This window comes from Rhopalosiphum maidis, chromosome 4, assembly GCF_003676215.2.
Source record: "Rhopalosiphum maidis isolate BTI-1 chromosome 4, ASM367621v3, whole genome shotgun sequence".
Classification (NCBI taxonomy): Eukaryota; Metazoa; Arthropoda; class Insecta; order Hemiptera; family Aphididae; genus Rhopalosiphum; species Rhopalosiphum maidis.
This window is the reverse complement of record NC_040880.1, coordinates 38,111,803-38,133,684: the sequence shown is the minus strand read 5'-3', so window position 1 is coordinate 38,133,684 and position 21,882 is coordinate 38,111,803. Positions and strand designations below refer to the sequence as shown.

General features: G+C 23.6%; 1 protein-coding gene across 1 annotated transcript in view; it reads right to left on the bottom strand.

Moving 5' to 3' along the window:
- LOC113548518 (locomotion-related protein Hikaru genki) overlaps positions 1-21,882 on the bottom strand; it is a 116,111-nt gene that overhangs the window by 55,525 nt on the left and 38,704 nt on the right. Inside the window, exons 4-5 of the mRNA XM_026949448.1 lie at positions 13,801-13,966; positions 9,108-9,281 (exon numbers count right to left, since the gene is read on the bottom strand). Coding sequence (XP_026805249.1) covers positions 9,108-9,281; positions 13,801-13,966 — 340 coding nt within the window. The remainder of the gene's footprint in view (positions 1-9,107; positions 9,282-13,800; positions 13,967-21,882) is intronic.

Here is a 21,882-nt window from a genome sequence, read left to right as displayed (position 1 = left end):
AAACCTGATAATTTAATTTGAGTGATCACTTACGCACGAAGCTATACGTAAATATAACAAGTCTATAATCATTAATCAGTCAGTTAGTTAATAAAATATGGATTTTATGCGGTGAAATTAAATTAATACTGTAAACAGTTTAAACAAAACGATTGTAATATCGATATTTTTAAGAAACGTGTATAATTAAATAAACAAGTAACGGGTTACGATTAATAAATATATTGTGTGATAATTTAAAGAATAAAACAATAGTATAACATTAATATGTCTCAAAAGTATTAATTCGTAGACAAAATGAACACTCTGACAATATTTATATTTTATTAAAAGCTTAATAATAAGATATATATATATAAAAAGGCACATAATTAAAATTTTAATAAAATAAATACCTCGCCCTATATTTCAAAAATACTATACAATTTATAAAAGTACGTCACACTAAATATTATATGAAAACAGCTGACGTTGCACACTTTACACATAAGATGGAAGTCGTTAGGTACAGACATCAGATTATAGGAGAGAATAAAAGAATAATAAAAAAATTTAAAGTACCCAGTATTACTATCTAACCAACCATAGTCACTGCATCAGGAACACACTAAGGTTTTTATTTATTTTTTTTAAAGTGTGGATGGCTTTAAACAAGAGCTTCATAGAAATGTACCGTTATGTCCTATAACGGATAATTTTTTAAGAAAATTAACGTTATTTATAATAAATTCACTCAAATATTTTTTTTATTGTTTTGAGATATTTTAAATAGAAAATTTGTGATCTTTAGAATTGTTTTTATCAGCTCGAGTTCAAATGAAATGTTAAAATATTTACAAACAATGTGACAGAAAGCAGTGGTGGTTGATGTTTAAATTGTTTATCCAATCCTCTATAGTGCGTATGACGACGTTTAATATGACAGTCTCATCGTTTGAGTATTTTATTACATTATTATTAAATAACTTTTTGGCGTAGGCTGTTTAACGATTTTATGGAAAATAATTCGGATAATATGACTGAACTGTATCACTAATATATAATAATACATGAAAATTATAACAAAAAGAAAACAAAATAAAAATATTTATAAAAAAAAGTTATAGTTACTTAAATCGCACTCTTCTGAATATTCACTTACATTATGTGCATCATGCAGGTAGTGCATTCTGTTAGATTTCTGCATAATAAAATACAGTTTTTTGCGCATGATTGAAAAATAATCATATTACAATACCAGCACAGTTTTAGATCCCTTTGACATATTAGTTCGTAACCTGAATATATACTATAGTACGCATATTGGTAAATAATTTAAAAATATAATTAACTCAACAATGAACGGGCGGGGAGGGAGGTTAAAAGATTTATCAAGACACTGGCATGAAAATTATAGGTACCTATTCACTTATTCTATTGAATAAGTGTGCGCGATGAGTAATATGCATTAAAATATGTATTTTGAAAAATGTTAAAAAACTTTTTAATAATGACGTTATATGTTAGTTGAGACATTTTTGATTCAATATCAAATCGTATTTAGTAAAATATCCACAGATATACATGTTTATATACATTTATTATATCGTTTTAGCTTCAACTACAGAGTTTATTAACTATAATTACAATTTTAATTAAAAAATATTATTTTTTTCTTCTGCTTCTTTTCGTGGTCCCTGTAATATATTATATATCACGCTGTTAGTCAGATATATATATATATAATATATTGTTCTCTCTTCTTTGTTTCTCATTTTAACGACACTCTATTAATATGTGTTTTACCGTTAGCTGTGTTTGGCATGTTAATATGCAGTAGGTTTTTTTTAGCATCATTAGCCATGTGTTTAGTTATGTTTACTCATTTATCAACCTATTTAATACAATCTCATATTTTATGTTGTTGTACATCAATTATTTACTTGTAAATAACCTAGTCCTTCGAAGTTCGTTTGGTTATTGGTTTTATTTTTTCAACAATATGAAATAGGATATTCTCGGCCAGAAGGCACGTATTACTTATTTGCTCTTTTTTTATGATAGTGTTTGTTTGTGTATTTTTTTCCCTGTATGTTGTCGAGTTCTCTTTTGAAGCTACGTCTGATTTTTTTCATTACCTTGTGTATCTATGTATGAAGCCAGTAATCCGTAAAGAATATTTTTTGTATATTTATTGAATTAGGTTTTTTATAGTTTTATCTCCAATCTTGAAACTGTTTTTAGACTAGATAATATGCTCAAAAATTTACCAAAAATTAAAAAAAGAAATTGTTCAAAATTTAAAATAGATTTTACATCATGGCGGTGGTATTGGTGATGTTTATGAAGAAATAAATATTTTACGTATTTTTTTTTTAAAACCAATATCGTAATTTTTGAAGTTATTGTTTTGCCAACCCTTACTTCAAATTTATATGTAAAATATAGATTTTGGAATAGTTAATTTACTTTCAAATAAGTGTATTTTATAAATTTGTTCATTTGTATGTGTCATATAAAAAATGTAATTTAATATTTATAGTGACGCCTAAGTATACGTACTACACGCAGATTAGGTTAGGTGTACGTTTACCGTCCATCACTATAATACGTTTAGTGAATATAATTGTTGAATATTGCATTTAAACTATTAATTTAAATATGATAGCATCAGTGACATAATTGTGATCTTCAATGTGTAAGATGAACGTGGATTCAGTAAATCATTGACTAACCATCAAATTGATCGTGAAGACGGCTGTCATGGGGTGACTAATGATTTAGGATAGTGAACGACTGTGGCTGACTAACGTGTAAGTACAGAAGTTAAGAAACGAATGAAATGAAAAATGTTTGCCTTTAGTTTAAGCTACCCCTGTTTTCTAGTAAATCATCTAGCTTTATCCAAAAACATTTCGGTAATTTTTATTCTGTCGTTTTCACACTTATTCGTATAAAATATATTTATTTATTTTCTCATTATTACATTCCGCAAGTAACTTGTTTCATATCTAAAAGCATAAAATATAACACACCACTATAATATTCAAGCACCATGGCTTCATATAATAAGCTCAAAATAAACAATTTTAGAGTATTTAATAATAATTGTAACAAATATATAAAAGTATCGTATGTGTAGAAAGAGGCATCAAATGTGGGGTGATAATGACGTGATATAGTGGTTTCGAAAATAAAACAATTACAATTTCAAAATACATGTTATACAAATGAAATGCTCCATTTTTATATGGTTTCCTGAAATTTATCGTTTCTGAAAATGAAAAATGGGAGGATAAATTATTGGCATTTATTGTTTATAAATTTATATTATATTGACATTAATTGTATTAACACATTTAATAAAATAAATTATTTTCAAATAGATGAAAAAGAAAACTAAATGAAAAAATATTGTATATAATATAGTCGATTATATTTGTTATAATTATAACGTAAAATTATATATTGTGTAATTACAATTATACAAATAATTAAAATTAATGAAATAAAAATACAAAAATGATAATATATATGCGTAACTTTTTTACTAAATATTATTACGTGAAACGTGTAGGAATTTCATAAATATTCGAATAGGTAATCAAATATTAATTAATTTAATCATATTTAGTTTTATAATTTTATTCGTTTTAAATCTATAAGATACGAATACAAAACTTGTTATTGATAGGTATATAATAAAATATTAAGTTATTGATTTATATTATAAACGTTGCTTAAAAAAAATATAATTTTGTTCCCATAAGTATTTAAATGACATAAAATGTTGAGTTTTTTTGTAGTATTGTAATAGTACACGAATTTTCAAGCGAGTATACTGATTCTTCAATAACTATTCGTAATATTATAACAAACGTTCGTCTCTGCATTATTGCTTCGATTATTAACAACTTTTATTTTATTTTATTGTTTCTCTTGCTCGCTGTTTAATACTTTAACACGTACATTATAACGATCTAACTATAGTAATCGCCATCTAGTAAAACGTTGCATTTAATCCCAGGAGAACCCTTCATAATTTTAACTCCAGTATACCTTTCTTCACTTCATCTGTTACACATATTTTGACCCCTGAATTCATCTAAATCACGATTTCTTAAAAAAAACAATGGCTATAATTCATATTTAGTACTCCCTCATTATGTTTAGTTTTGTATTTAGTTAAAAACTTTATGAAATAATTTTTTTTATTATTGTCGTCGAATTGCTTAGCTGAGCATTTTAACTAAGTTAATATTTTCTAATTCTTATTCATGTGACATGTGTTTAATAAGTATACTTATATAAAAGCTACAAATTTAATGGTATTCTATACTAAAATTAATGTTTAATAAAAAAAAAACACATGTTTCCCCTTTAAATACTTAAATTTTCAATTAATCGCATTAGTAATAAATAAGATATTGGATATATAAATAGGATATTGATATATTATTACATGTTTAATTGTTCAATATCTACAGTCCTGAGGTGTTGAAGCTAAATAAATAATATATTTATTTTAATTCATATTGTAAGTAGTAGTTACATATTTTTAGTTTTAAAAATATTAGTTATTTTGGCAAATTATTAAATAGGTAGAATAAAAAAATCTATGAATTATATAAAACTTTTAGCTTAATTCGTGCATTATTTCATAATTATATTAATACAAACAGGTTGAAAATAAATGTGATTATATCATTACTTTTTACATTGATTGGCTCACATGAAAAACCTTTATTATTTAAGTGATATTTATTATAGTTGAAAAATATTTTTGCTTTGATAGTCAATGTATTTTTGTTGCTATCCAAGGACAAATTTAATAATGCGGTGACCTTAATTACAGCACTCGTTGCCGTGATCTACCCGGCATACATTTTGTCCACATCGAAACTGTTATATATAAATATTCAACGATAATTAATCAAGTTTAACGAGACGACAACTACGACAATAACAATAAATCAATCTGTACGCCTGGTGGAAAGTCTAGTGTTTTATTATATTCTAGAAAAGCGAAAAGCTAAAAATTCACAACATTAAAATATGATATTAAAAAAAAAAACAAAAAAAAACTATTTTGTTCTCTATATAGTTTGTGGTGAAACCGACCGGAAATGATCGATTGGTATATACCATATATACCGTTCGGGTAAAGCTCATAAGTATATGCGGACGATTATATCATTACGATCACATAATGATTCTACCGCACCAGTGTCCGATTAGAATATATGTACATACACCGTCCAAAGTTTTATATATTTCCCCCGGATGGCCGTTATGTTATTATATTGGCTGTTTGGAGAACTATTATTACAAACCCTTCCACAACAGCATCCAGCACAACCGTATCGTTTTCAAACAGCTTTAGTCATTCGACACTGCCGGAATGTTGTGTTCTGGGACAATTTTACGAGTTTCATTTAGTAGTCAACCGATACACCATACGCACATTATTATTATATATAGCTTGTATTGGCGTGTGGATGTATAACTGTAAAACTCCGGCGGCGCCTCGATGCCGTAAATTTAGAGAGATGCTGAGAATAATAGCCATTGAATTATAAAAAAAACTGTCGAAATTAACATGAAAGATCCGCGTATCTCCCTTGGTAGTTCTTTATTCTAATCATATTAATAATTATTATCTTAAGACGCAGCTGCCAGCTGGATTTGACTCATTCGTCTAATCAACGCTCGTGTGCCATGTGGTAATCAAAAATAAATACATTGATTGTTTGTAATACAATATACTAATTGAAATATAATATAAATTTGCATTTTGGCTCAAACGGAAAAAAAAAAGTTTGTATTTTCCATTGGATTTATTAGTATATATATATTATTTATATAGAATGAGTAGATAGTAGGTGATGTATTAGAAATATTAAGAAACAAATAAAAACCCGTTCAATATTTATGAGCGTTAGACGAAAAAAACTCTAAAATTATATTATCTGTTTTATGTTAAGTCAAAATACCTATAAGAACCCATCGTTTGTATCAATATTGGGTCTATTTTATAGAATTTCATAAGATGTATATTTTTTTATTTGTGTCATGCGTTACAGTAATAAAATTTTACATATTACTCGTATATTTAATTTTCAATGCAAAATAAAACAACTGTAATTAATTTTTTATTATATATATTTTTCATTTTCTCTATTGTATTATTGATTGATTTATTTATTTTTTTTATTTTATCTTTTTTTTCTTTTATTTCTATTTATTTCTATTTCTATTTCTATTTTTATTTATTATTAACAATAATGAACAATCATCTATTATCTATACCTTAAATTACTAATCATATTAAAATCGCTATGAATTTATTTTAGGTAAATTATCAAATATTTATTTTTTAATGAAATGATTTATCTATATGACGTTTTGGTAATTTAATTTAAAATCAAAATAAATAGTTAATTTTAAGAATTTCAGTTTTTTTCTTCAAATTAATCAAATAAACAAGGATATTATTTACATAAACTTGTGTATAAACGTAATATTGCTTATTAAAAGTTACATCATCAATGTAAATAAATATAAATGTTTCAAAAATACAGAGAAACTATTTTTTGTAAGTAATGTTGTATCATTTGAATTGTAACATTGGTATCATTAAATTTATATTTTTGACAACATTTTTCAGTAAATCTTATAAACTATCACATCAAATTATAATGATTTCAATTACCCAATTTATAACAGTTCTTACTTCTTATATAATAAATAAACATTTAATATAATAAATTATATAACACATCAAATATAAAAATGCATACAATGCATTTTATTATAAATCAAGTATAGTTCATAACTCACTAATAATTATTACCATAGTTTATTAACTAAACATGATTATTAAATCAAAATGTCTTTTTTAATTCTTCATTAATATCGATATATTTTGTATTTAATATATTAAATAAAATATTTATTCATATAAATTTTATAAATAATTACGAGTCCTCGTAATTATCCGACAAATATTTTTCTGTTGAACTATTAATAAAATACAATTTTGATATCGAATAAATTATTAATAGGTACTTATATATTTTCTTGAAATATGTTCCAACGAATAATTATATAATTATTAAATTATAATGTATATGGGTTCTTTTGAAATACCAAGGACAAAATCTTTTGTAGAGATTATTGTAATCCTGTATTCAGAAACTTTTGAATCCGAAAATCCTTAGCAGGTTTCAGACCCTTATTAATTTTTGACCTTATAAATCTTTTCTACGAGAATTTCGGATGATACAAGATAGTTAAACCCAAAACACACTCGATAGAGCTTCGTAGAGGAGATTAGTCCTGTGGCATCAATTAAGATAGCAGAAATTTAAAATTAGTCACTCTAATCTCTTAAAGTCGTTGATCAATTTTCCAAAGAACAAAAACAAATCCCTAAACTATATTGGTTAAGTTTATAATTAGAATTTTATTTATTTGCTATTTAATTAGAAGAGACATTGATGTATTAAAAACAATTTCAATATAGTACATTTTTTAATTAAAAATAATCAATTTTTGATAAATTTATTTAATGTTTATAATATGTATTTTTTAAACTATTTTAATATGTTTAACATATTAATAAAATAAAATAATTTCATATATTAGAACAATAAATTATTGAACTGTAGAAATTAAACTCGTAACTACATTATCATAAAACATTAGAAATGTTCAACATAAAATAAAGATATTAACCTGTTGCAGATCTAAATAAAAAAAAAAAACATTATTTGTATATATTTCTCAAAAGCACCAAAATCTTAATGCTATAAATGAAAATTCAATAAGTGAATTGATTATAAACGTACACACAAGCAGAGACTTATATAATAAATAATTTTAAATTTTATTTGTGATAAGAATTATGTATAATATAACCTCAGAAGTTTAAGCTAAAAAAAAATTTTTTTTAAACATGTCTGTGAAAATGTTATGTGTCACATCTGTCTGGTGGTATTATTGGCCTCATCCGTAAGCGAAGACATTTATTTAAGCGAAAGCTGTCGACGACTTTTTTACATCAACCGTTCATACTCTACTGCCTACTGGTCTATTTGGCGACTTAACTGGTTATATTTGTGCATGATTCATGTAACTCTTATATTATTTTATATTTAATTATTATTATTATTACTATTATTTGGTTAATTTTTTTATTGTTAACATAAAACTAATAAGACTATTTTTATATTTACAAATGTAACAGAATTAAAATTTATCGAGTAAATAATTTAATTTATTTATATCATTATACAATGTATTTGATCCACCAATAATTAACAAGTTGTAATTGCGCTTATGAATTACTATATTTTAGGATTTAATATATTATTAAGATCTTTAAATTTTAAAACTAATTTTTCATTCCTTGTACTTCATAAAAGACTAAATAGATTGGGGGTAGTATTGAGCATTCACAAATAAGTTTAAATTACTGTCGATGACGTTAAAATGAGTTATAAAAATAAAAAACAAAACGATTGGAATTTATATTATAAAAGTATCTTTTATTATACATCAATAAATACAATATAATATTAAATAATATATATATATATATATTTGAACCACCTCCGAAAAATGGATATGTATATGTAACTGTTATAATCTATGGTATAATACTACGTATACTATAATAATAATAAAGTATAGACTATAGCCACTACCGGCCACTAAATATTAATTTTTTTTTAAGATAATTATTCTACTCGTACTTTTTCAAGCATGAAACATAATATACATCATAATAAACTCATGTATTAAATTGTAATAATTTGTTGTCTTTTTAACTCTTCACAATATACATTTTTATTTATTAAAAGTGGTCAATATAATATTTTATTTTACTTATGGCACGTAACATGCTATTAATTTTCCGGTATTATAGCTTTTTGAGTACTTGTGAGTTGCGGTAGACTGGTTGGTATTTATTAATAAATTATAAGTTTATAGAAGTGCATAGGAACTCTTTTATTATCCTAAATGATGATGAGTGACATTGCTTCATTATAAACATTAAAACTAATTTGAGTTTTATTCAAATTCAAAAATTATTTTTCATTGTGCCTAATGTATCAAAATCTTACCGGTAAGATAAGTTTCAGCCTCAGATGTCCATGTCCACTCCGGATCACCATGTCGTCTCAAATAAAGACATTCTAAGTGTAATATAGATCCAGGGAAAACGACTAGTCCACCATTTTGGTCTACAGCTGCTGATCCTGATGGAACCCGTACCAAAATTGTCGGAGGCGAGTTTTCTATGTAAACACATAATACAAATTATATAAATTATTATTACCTATTTTATAATCAATGGTATTAAACACCATTGGTTTCAGATGCTTGAGTTTGTTCAGGTCACACATGCAAGGTTAAACTGAATCACTTAACACGAGTACTTAGGGTGTTTCTGACATTTTACGGAAGCGAAAAAAAAGATAACGAAAGATACGTTAAGTATCTTGGAACGTTAAGTATCTTGGGACCGTTGTCAAAACCAGACAAACAAACAACTGGTACTGCTGTAATATTCGATTCCAAAGTCTTGTTTATATTTTAAAATCTATATACCTCCAAAGTCCAAACCAAACATTTTTATTCGAACAATATGTATTGCTACAATAATTTATCTACATATTTGAACAATACAATTGGTTGTATTTAAAAAGTGATAGCAGTGATAATATTAGTATTTGATTAAAAAAATATTATTGTAATTTATATACATTTATTTTAACTTTTAATTCCGTTTTTATAAGAAAAATAATGTTACCTACTTATCTCTATAGTTTATGATACATTGAGAAGGGCAATATTTGTTTAATTTATTGAAAATTATTAGTTTTATTGATCAATAAACTAAAAAAAATTAAATTAATATAAAATAAGTTCAATTTTTTTAAATTTTATTGAGACTTGAGTGATCTTGATAACAAAAATAGATATGTACTAATATGATACACAACCTTATGAAAGTGTTAAAAGTCAATGACTTGTAATTTTCAAATAAAATTCTTTTTTTATATAAGTAAAAAGGTAACTTTTTTTTTTTAAACCAAATATTTTGAAGAAATCGTTAGATACGACGAAATTATATCACCTTTAGACTTTTTTGATACCGAAATTCATTTGATTAAACGTCAATATTATGTGTTAGCGATGCTTTATATCAGTAACACCCACGTAAAAACTCATTTGTGGGATTTTCGGTTATATATAGAATATAAATTTAAGTATTTCCGTAAAACTATAAAATCAGTTTTAAAATATAACACTTACTCTCTTCCTGTTTCTCTCTCTGAAAAAGTGATTGTTTGTAGCAAGTTTGATCAAATAATCGTAAATTCAAAAAGTGATAAATATTATACATCATTTTTTTTTAAATCTAGCAATTAGTAATTAAAAACTCAATTTTGAACGTTTATTTAATTAAATCAAATTTGATTATTCCTGAACGTAATATATACTTACTACCTATATTTTAGTCATCAAGCAACTAACGTCGTAGTGAACTTTTTATTATAACTCATTTATGATAATTAATAGATTTGTTAAGATGACGTTTACAAGTAGGTACTTTCGCTTATTATTACTATATATATAATATATATTTTTTTTGACTACTTGAAAGTAGGTACTATTAAATTGGATAACGGTATGTTTGACTGTCGTTAACATATTGTTTTTTTTTACTTATATATATTTGCATAATATAATACAAAAATTCTTGCCAATAATAGTTGTTTTTAAAGGTTATAAACCGTGAAAACAGTCAAACTGTCTGAGGCATCAAAGAAAAATGCGAATACTTATGACACAAAAGAAAACAGCTCTTGTTTTCTTTGAGCAAGAAAAGGCCAGGGACTATAAAGGCTAATTACTGAATACAATACAAATGAGAGGAAAGGGATTTTGGCCTGTGGGAATAAAAAAAAAAATTATACACATTTATTCATTTGTGTTATGAAATATAACATAACGCAATATTAAAAAATATTAAATAAAAAACAAGTAAAGGTAATATACATAAACTGCAGACAGTTATTATTTAGTTATTTTAAGTAACTTAAAAATAAATTACTTTAATTATTACGTTTTATTTTTATATGAAATTTAGTAATAAGTAGTTACAAACAATTATTTATTATTAAATAATATTGTGCTTCATATTATAAAACACGTATTACAAAATATAATAATAAATGAAATTTGACACACGCAACGAAAAAAGTAGTAAATTTATTTATAATAAAACATACAGTTGTAATATTATAGACCCATTCGAACCCCGTAAAATGACTCGTAAAATGAATGGACATTTTATTAAATTTCATTTAGTTTTTAAATAATAAATAAAAGAAAATAAGTCCATTTGTTAAACAATATTTGCTAAATTTTTGAATAAAATAAACTTCATTTGGAAGCATTTTTTCAAATAAATATTTTTTATTGTTTTCCATTAAGTATGTAGAAAAACATCAATATTGGTGACTAACTTTGAACTCATATTATTACCCTTTGTCAATAATAATAATAAGTATTTAATTAGATTTATATATACAGATTAGATCATCAAGAATACCACCCTTATTTTTCTTTTAATAAAGAATTTATTCAAATTCTTATCTTTGGAATTATTAAAAATATATTTAAAGGATAAATTTTCAAATTATTGACATTTTTTACATTAATTCACTTAAGGAATAAAAAAGAGTAGCAATACAAAAATCTTTTCTTTTTGAAGACTCCTTTTTTATTGTAAATTATCTAATGAATATATATTTTGTTATATATATTATGTTCATGTAAGTACCTAATTCAAAATTAGAATGTATAATTTTCGATTATTAAAATATTTATATTTATTTATTTGGACCTAATCTAACATAACTATTTTTCTTTAATTTACTGTGTAATATAACTACAACTGCAAAGTATTAAAATACAATAAAAAATATAAATATAAACTTTTATTTTATAAATGCATAGATATAGTTCTCTAGATCCACAATATAAAAAAATAAATGATCTTATCATCTTCGATTTTTTTTTTTTTTTTTAAAGAGAAATTAAATAGTTTAATAAGTGTTATATTTTAGATATATTTTTTGCGTAAAACCCTTTATTAGGTACTGAAATCCTGATTTATAAATTAAATTATTAAAGGAAGGAATTTTAAATTTTAATGTAATCTTGTTGGATTTAATTTATATGATGAAATTATAAAACATTTTACGTTTTAAAAAATATACTATAAATGTTTAAAATAAAAGGTTAAAAAAGGATGACCTCATACGTGATAACTTTACTCACATATATAAAACACAGTGTGTATTTTAGTTTTAATGCAGCCAATAAGTTATATTTTAACGTAAAATGATTGATCATTTTAAATGATACTAACATTTTTTTTTTTAAATATACAAAATAATATTTGTGAGAGAAAGCATAACATTTAACTTTGCCTTTATTAATATCACAATTTATTTATCTAAATATATTTATGGTTATTTTTACATTCAAAATATCAATTTACTTTTATTTAATTATAATGTGTGCAAAAATCTTACTCAAAAAATATATACTAATAAAAAGTAAATTTAATTTTGATACGTTTCTTATTCAAAAATCAATTTAAAAAAATAATAATAGGTACATAACAATAATTAATTATCAATTGGTGAAATATTTCTAACACTTAGATAAATAGTTTAATTTATATTTTATTTAATTAAAATTAATCAAAATATTAAAAATAAAAAAATAAAGGAAGATTGCATTGATATGCATCAAATCATTAATATCAAAAATGAATTATAGAATTTCTAATTGAATTTGAAATTCCAAAGCCATATTATAGAAAATACTTTAATTATATTATTTCATTTACTATATTAATGTGGATTAAAATTGGAACTGTATTTAGTGTTCTCTTTATAATCAATGTCACATTGTTAAAATTTAAAAGCTTATAGTATTATATTTACGTGTAATAAAAATATTTGTTTTGGCTCTGAGAATAAAAACTAATGATTTGAATATGATTGTAAAACATTAAATCTTTGATCATTATCGCGTATTATCTGAAACTTCAAGATTTAATTTATAATTCTAGTAAGAAAACTCGGAATAATATAAATATTAAATTATATAATAAATCAATATCTCAATTTTTTCAAGAATAAATTAGTATAATCAGTATTTATTTTTTATTCTATTTTTACAGAATTATTTTTAATACAAATATGTAGTAAATATAAATTATTTCATATTTATTGATTTAGGTACAGGAATTGGCAATACGTATTCAAAGTGATTCACATTGTTATAAGAAAGAGGAAGTCTATCTAAATACATTATCTGATAGCATTAATCAGTAACCACTACTAAAACAGTACATGGAATCAGCGCTCTAGCATATAAATTTTAGATGAGCAGAGTGAAATGATATAAAGGTATTCAGTCAAATGTTGATGTAGTTTATCGATGGTTTAAATTTTATTAAAGACCAAAATAAATTTGAAAATTTAAAATAGTTAATTGTATTAGTATTGAAAGAATAAATAACTTGGAGTTGGTTTTTTAAATACGAGTATATGATTGGTATATTGTTTTTTATCTTAGATAAATATAGCTTAAACTCATTAATAATTAATTCTTTAAACTTTATTTGGAAATACATCATTTTGACCGGTTAATTGATTTCTATTTTTTTTTTAATATTTATGAAATAATCTAATAATATAGTAGCGATATCAGATGTAAAAAGAACAATACCTGAATAGTTAGTGAATAGAGTTGTTGGTTGACACTTAGGTATTGTGCTTGACCAAACTCCATTGCTACAATTTAACACTGGAGGTCCGCTAAGTTTGTATGTGCCAATAGGTTCTTGACATCGTGCTGATATTGTGCTATTGTGAGGTATCGTCGTATTGAATTCCTAAAAAAAAAAAAAACCACAACTATTGTATATGTTAAGATTCAAATTTTTTCCTTGTATTTTATATTTAATTATAATAAAAACAAGTTTGGTTTACGTACATTTAATGATTTAATAGAAAAAAAAAACAGTTTATTATAAGCATTTTAGAACATAAGATACAACGACCAGACGGTTAAAATAATTTCAAAATTAAATTTTTAATTAATTAATTAATTTTTAGAATGAAACTACATCTTGTTTGAATAAATCTCATCCGAGTCCAACAATTATTCGTTTAGGTTTATTTGTTTTTTCCGGTATTTTTTTATTTTATACATAATATAAAGCATACAGTAGTAATATAAAAACGTATGTCTATTATACATATAGATGTTTATTATTATAGTAGTTAATAGTTCTTTTTTTTTTATCTTCCCTTATTTTTTTTTTTTTTTTATCGTTATGGCTGTTTTATGTTCGTCTCGTATCCATTAGACGAAATATTCTACGAGCGTTTATTGCTAAGCACTAAGAATAACATGTATATATACATTTGGAAACGGCTATTTGAACGTTTTGGAACAATGTCCCAATCAATTTCCGCCATTCGTTTTCCATACGATAGCAAAAAACAGCACCTGATCGAGAGTGCACATTATATTATTTAATTTTGATATTTACGATACAATATACTGTTTATTGGAAACACATAATCTATTATACAAATTCGTACAATGAAATTATTTGTCAGTTTTTTTGTGTCCGTAATAATACAGGTTTTAAAAAAAAAAACTATAATCTCTGTCATATAACTAATAGCAGCTGCCTGCAGTAGGATTACAATAAATCAAATATGTGATAATTGTACAGGGGCAAAAAAAAGAGAACAATATTACAATACAATTTATCGTTCCTGGAGTTATCGCATTCCCTCATTACGAATTGTATACGTTTATTGTACTATGTAGGTAGTTAGTAGTTACATATTATTATTATGTTAATGTGCGTGGAATTTTTATAAAAAAAAAAAAAAACACCAATATTTTAAATTTATTGACGACTTCGTAGATTGATTTACAATGAAAATTATCGATAATATCTATGAAAGTTTTATATCAAAAAATAAACCGACATTTGTAATACGTTACATTGTGTAGGTATAACAATATAAAATGATTCTGCTGTTCCCGATAAGATAAATTAAATCAAAATATTTATTTATTTATTGATGCATTTCAAAATTATTCTAGTTTGATTCCGGTTAAATTTAAAATTAATACTTAATTTTAATTAAATAAATAATAATTTTCAATACTAATAATTATCTAAAGTATGTGACGTATTGAGTATTGAGTATTTCACGTTAAGATACAATAATATTTTACATTAGTAGGGTTTTATAAGTATTTCTTCTACATCAATGTCGTACTTACTAAACAATGTTTATACTGTATTTTAATAGATCTCATAATAGTCAATGCTATACGAAAACACAGTTCAATTTTTTTTTTATATATTTACTCAACTCATTTACTTTTTCCACATTGCACTCTACTATAATTTATATATATAAAATAAAAATAGTGAAAAGTATCATAAATATTTTTAAATTCTATGAGATAATATATTTATAACTTCAACATCGTACATAATACTATAGACTTAAAATGTACCTTAAAAATTAACATTGGAAAATAAAGTTGATTAATGATTTTCAACTGTTTTGACACGATTTAAATGAATTTATGTTTTGAGAATATTATAAATTAAGCTAATGAATAATTTGAAAATGTAAGCTTTCACTAGAATAAAATATTTTTGATAACTTCGTGGTTATATAAATTATACAGTAACAATATTAAAATAATTTTTTTTTTTTTTAATTGATTTTGTTATACCAAATGAGATTAAGTTTGCTTACTTCTTTCTCAAAAATATTTTATATTTTACAAATGTAAAATGTATATTGACTAATATATTCTTGAATAAATTATTATCAATATCAAAATTGTGACCAGTGTTTTCTAAATTATATTAATAATTACTTATTAACTACTTTAACACATATTATATTCAGATGATTTTAAAATATTTTTTGTTCATACAACTACAAGAAAATTATTTAATTATTTAGTACTCAGAGATAAAATGTATTAGTTTCTATGCAATCTAAACGTATTTATTTAAAATATTATCAATGTAAATAAGTATAAATATATCATACATTTTCTAATCAATTTAAATTAAATTTTTAGTTCCTACGACAGGTCTATCTCTACAATTTATATAAGTAATGTTTAGAATAAAAGTGTATTTTTTTTTATTTCTATAATATCTACTGTTCAAAGTATAACCATCATTGTACTGTTGTAAATTAAACCAGTAAATTACTGACAATGTGCTATCTTTATTATTAAATATTAATATATTATTTGTAGTAGAACAAGACAAACGAATAACGATATAAATATTTTCGATTTCAAAAAGAAGTTGTATTATTGGAGCAAGACAGGTGCTCATACATACTTACATGGTGGGATGTGATGTACCTACATCACTTCATAATACCACTTTACAATATATAATTTCGGTATTTCGTATAGAAAAATGGATGGCATTTTTAAACAAATTTACAATAGGTAACCATGTAACCCGCAATGGCCAGCTGCGTTATACATTTTCACGTAATATCCAAATGGAGAGTTGTATATACTTGTATAGCTAACAGTAAAAGCGAGGGCATTCGAGTCTATTCATGCAAACCAGCCACTAGTGTATAATAACAAACGAACACTTCGTTACTAAACAAATCCCTTCTCCTTCCACCAATGTTGAAGTGATTATGATAATAATCATAATAATTAATAACTACAACAATAATAATAAATGGGACATTCCGCGAGCGGACTTTCCCGAAGCTACAACCATGGATGCCTCAGGTTCTACGTATATAAATACACAAATTATTATTATATGTAAATGTGATTTCGAAGCTGTAATTAACGAGTGACTGGAAGGGATTGCCTCGCGTGCCAACGGTCGCTCACCCTCAGACAAGTGTCCTGCACTCGGAATATGAATTGAGTGTGTTTCAACTCGTCAGTCTTCACGCGCCAATAGGTTTTATCAAATTTTCTCTTTTCATTATTTTGACATTTTTGCTTTAAAAAAGAGGTGACACGGCGTTCTAGCAAATATTATATTGAACACTAACTTAATTTAACAAATCATGCGTAATGGTACTGATGAATAATTTAAAACAGACTTAAAAAAAAAAAAAATAAATAAATTTTACAAGATTAAAAATCTTTTAGTTTGCTATTTATGCAACATAATTCACCACTAGACTAATTGAGTATAAAACTTAATTTTAAAAACGTTAATGTATTTTAAACATTTGCAAAATAAATATAAAATACAGTAAGTTGTATAATTTACATAAAATACATTAGATATTAGTGTATAATATATTTCATTTTTCATAATACAACTTAAAATAAAACGTATTCGATTACTGTTTTAGAACAGTTAGAACTATGACTTTAATTTCAACCATAAGAGAATGAAAAGAATTCTAATTTTAATAACTTCTTTTAAAACTCAAATATTTCTTTTAGCCTTCACTCCGTACTCAGTACAAAATCTGAATCTGATTTAAAAATGTTAAATACTTTTATTTTGGAAACTGGCTTTATAGTATAATGTACACGTTATTACCCGTCATCATAGTTTATATAACAATACTATATAGGTACTACTATAATATATTAGTATACCTAATATCATTGATTAAAAAATATATATGTATATTTAATTAATGCTAATAATTAATAAAAAATAATTTAATATTATTATTAATAATTCATCAGATTAAATAAATATATTTAAAAAAAAAAAATAATATTAATAATCATATTACAAAAAATACGAACAGAAAATAATTTTATTTTTTTAAATACATAAAAACTTTGATGGATTTAAGGTTTTGATATATTTCTAGTTTAAAATAATATGTATTGTGTAGTATAATACGGAAATTTGTACTTCAATTACTCACTAATATTACGTAATACATACAATTATGAATCAATACATATTGTTTAATTTCAAAAACAAATAATATTCATCACCTATAATTACACATTGTAATTATAATGTACTATATTTCATCGGACATTTAATAATTTGAGTAAAAACTATAATAAGCTTTTCTTTATAATACTTAGGATATATGAGTAAATATTGCACTGCGACAGCTTAAAATATTATAATACGAGTATAAAAATAACGTCTTATCTCCTCGATGTATAAGTAATTATAAAATGTATATTATACACAACTATCTATATTTTTTATTTGTATTAGTTTATTATAGAAAGAATTGTATTAACTTGTCAGAATTCGGTATAATATTTGTAAAGGTGTTTTATTCTCATTTCCAACGTTTTGAAAATAAGTATACCCACGTGAACCAAAATGTCTGCATTGTCATTAGTAGGTACTGAAATGATACTTTCTATGAAAGTCTGATCTATTTGTGGTTGAATTTTCGTATTCAAAATATACCATAATAGCATGACGTCATACGTACTTTCACGTAAAAGATCTTATGGTATTTTAATTTTTTTTAAGCAAGGTTTAGTATCATTATTTCGTATTTTTGAATAAAAGAAAAATAATGCATGTAAACATAAAAATATTTACATACACAAAATCTTTTTTAATATAAAATACACGAATAATGAATAGATATCTCAGCCTTTGAAATATTATAATGCATTTTAATAAACGAGATTTTTGGGCTAAGTTATAATAATTATTATTATGGTCTTCTATATCATTAAATAAAAATAAATAAATAAATTACAATCTAAAAAAAATGTTTATGTACCTATCTGGTTTTTGAATAAAAGTATTTCATCTTTTGTAAGTTATCTTTATCTGCTGACTACAATAACAATAGTGTTTCTTTATGTAAGAAACGGCCTTAGAATATACGTAATTTAATTGTTAAATTTTATGTTTTAAATTGATTAAAAAAGCTTGATATATTTCTATAGTAAAATATTTGTATTTGTTAATGAACATTTTTTTTCATTTTGCATACAGTTTAATTTTCAAATTAGATACAAATACAGAACTATAAATTATGCTTTGATACAAGAGAAAATTAATGAAATAAATTACATAGTCAAATAAAAAATATTTACTACTAAAAAACTAAGGAAAGCTGAATTTTTTTTTTAATAATACATTAGACGTTAATAAGTGTTTAAATTTCATTAAATGAAAAAATGTCACACTACAATGTGTTATTATTTATACGAATATTAGAGATACTTGTACATGCAGACATTATAAGGTAACATAGGAATGTATTACTATTATTATTATTATTATTATTATTATTATTTGTAGTCGATAAATTTACAATGAACGAAAAGTACTAAAACAATCATGACTACGTTGAACACTGAAATTACTTGAAAGTTTCTAGAAAAACATTTTCAATCCTCTACGCCAAAGGCGCCTGAACCCGTACGTAAAAAAAAACAATCACACTCTGTAAAAAACTCACGATCGCTGCAAAATTTACACGATTCATCCAAATCTAATAGGCACCGTGAAAATAATAAAAAAAATATATAATACAGCACAATCAGACGATAGTAAACGAATATCTAACTCTGTAGTTGTAGTAACATGATTCCATCTGGTTTAAATAACTATAACTATAATATGGGGTTGATGAATTATGAAACACACTATAGATGTACATAAAAATTACAAAATGTCGAATAAAAAATTCAGAAAATGCATTTGTTTGTGTAGATAAATACTATTGAACGGATATTATTAGGTTAATAAAAAAATAATCAACATTTATTCTAATATTGTCAAATTATCAATGTGTTATCGATTTAATTAATTACGCTACTTTCACAATAGTAAAGCCAAATATTGACTTTCAAAAACAGTAACGTAATAGGTATAGTATATTTATAATGCTAAATAGTAAACGTAATTCTAATTTTCTAACACGTTTTTTTTTTTCAGTTTTCTATATAATAATATTGATTATTAATATTATAGTTAAAAAGTTCCATTTATTGCATTACTAAATACTATTTTATAATTAATTTAAAAGTGATAAAATTCTTCTTTGGAATTAACCTAACCTAACAGTTCCGTTGTTTAAGTCCATGTATAAAAACTATATAAAATAAAAATATACATGTGTATTACATATGTATACAAATTAAATGTTAAAAATTACATGATAAAAGTAAACTTGTTAATAACTTTTAAAATAAATGATCAAAAAAACTAATTGATTGTTGAAAAATATTTTGATAAAAAAAAATGTTCATCTTTTATATCAAAGAAACGCATAATATTTAAATAAAAAATAATTATGCATACAGATAATTCAAACAAGGAAATTTACTAAAATAAGAATAAAGAAAATAATTGTTTGAATATTTAAAGATTTAATGAGTGCCAAGTTTTTTTTCTCTGTGAGCAGAATATTATTTAACATGCAACAACAATAATGGTGTAATAGTAATAGACAATTAAATAAACATCAAAGAAAATAAAATTAATATGTATGTAAATATGATCTCAGTTATTATAGTTATAATTATATATGTATATAATACTGACACTGTGACTTGCATTACAATAAAAATAATAACCTACAAACGCAATTAAATTACGTTAAAAAATCATTTATTAAAATGTTCAGTACACATAATTTCAAAAATTGTTTTAATATTATTTTACTAGTTATTCTATTACATCATACAATATTAATGTGTATAGTTATTAATTACTATCAATGAATTAATAATACAACTGGGTACCAGCCACAGTGTACTGCATTTTTTTTGTATATATGTACTAGAATAATATATAATATAAATAAACTTATTATATAGATAGATACTTTAAATTTAAAGAACGCGTCATTATTTTATTTCATTTACAATATGTATATATATTTACATATACAATATATATATATATATATATACATTATTTATATACATAGAATTTCTGTTTGAAATACTTCATACAGTTTTAAAACATCGGCTGTTCATAATAAATGTCAACATTTCTAAGTATCATCCTAATATTATTATAAATCAAATTCAAATGTATCGATAAAATAAAAATAAAAATATTAGAATACTGTAAAATCTATGTCCACTAAAAACACGCTGGTTCGTTTATTATCGTTGTGAAAAGTTAAAATAAAAACATGCAAAAAGGACTGTATTTAATTTATTAAAAATTTAATCATTAGTTATGTTTGTTGTGTATTTTTATGAACCCCTAAAAATGTTTGATGAATTTATTTTATTTAAAAGAAAAAACAAATGCTTGTCTTATGAATAAATATATGATTTAAATAGCTTAACTTTTTTTTTCGAAGTATTGAGAAAATGTAATATTGTATATTACAAGACAAAATTATTATACTAATGAAATAATAAAATTCGTATCTTATAAAACAGATATATTAGTGATCACTGATCACTGATTAAACTTGGTTGTAAGACAAGTAATCTTAGCAACAACTTAACAATGTTTGTAAGGATAGAGCAGTTGTAATTAATAGTGCTGAGCCCGCATGGACACAATTGTCAGCATGATTTATGTTGAAGCTTTTATTTAGAAATTGGAGCGTTTAAAAAGGAATATTTCTTGTAAGGGCTTCATCAATTATTTTCTAAAATATAAAACTAGTTAAATTAATTTTTTTTATTTCGTGAAATTTAAATATTTAATTATTGATTTAATGTAATTTATAAATGAGTACATTTTTATAAATTATATTATATTTTTAATATTTTTATTTATAATACATAGTAGTTATGTGACAAATTGTATGATTTAGAAATGTTTTTTGCATTATTAAACGAAGATAA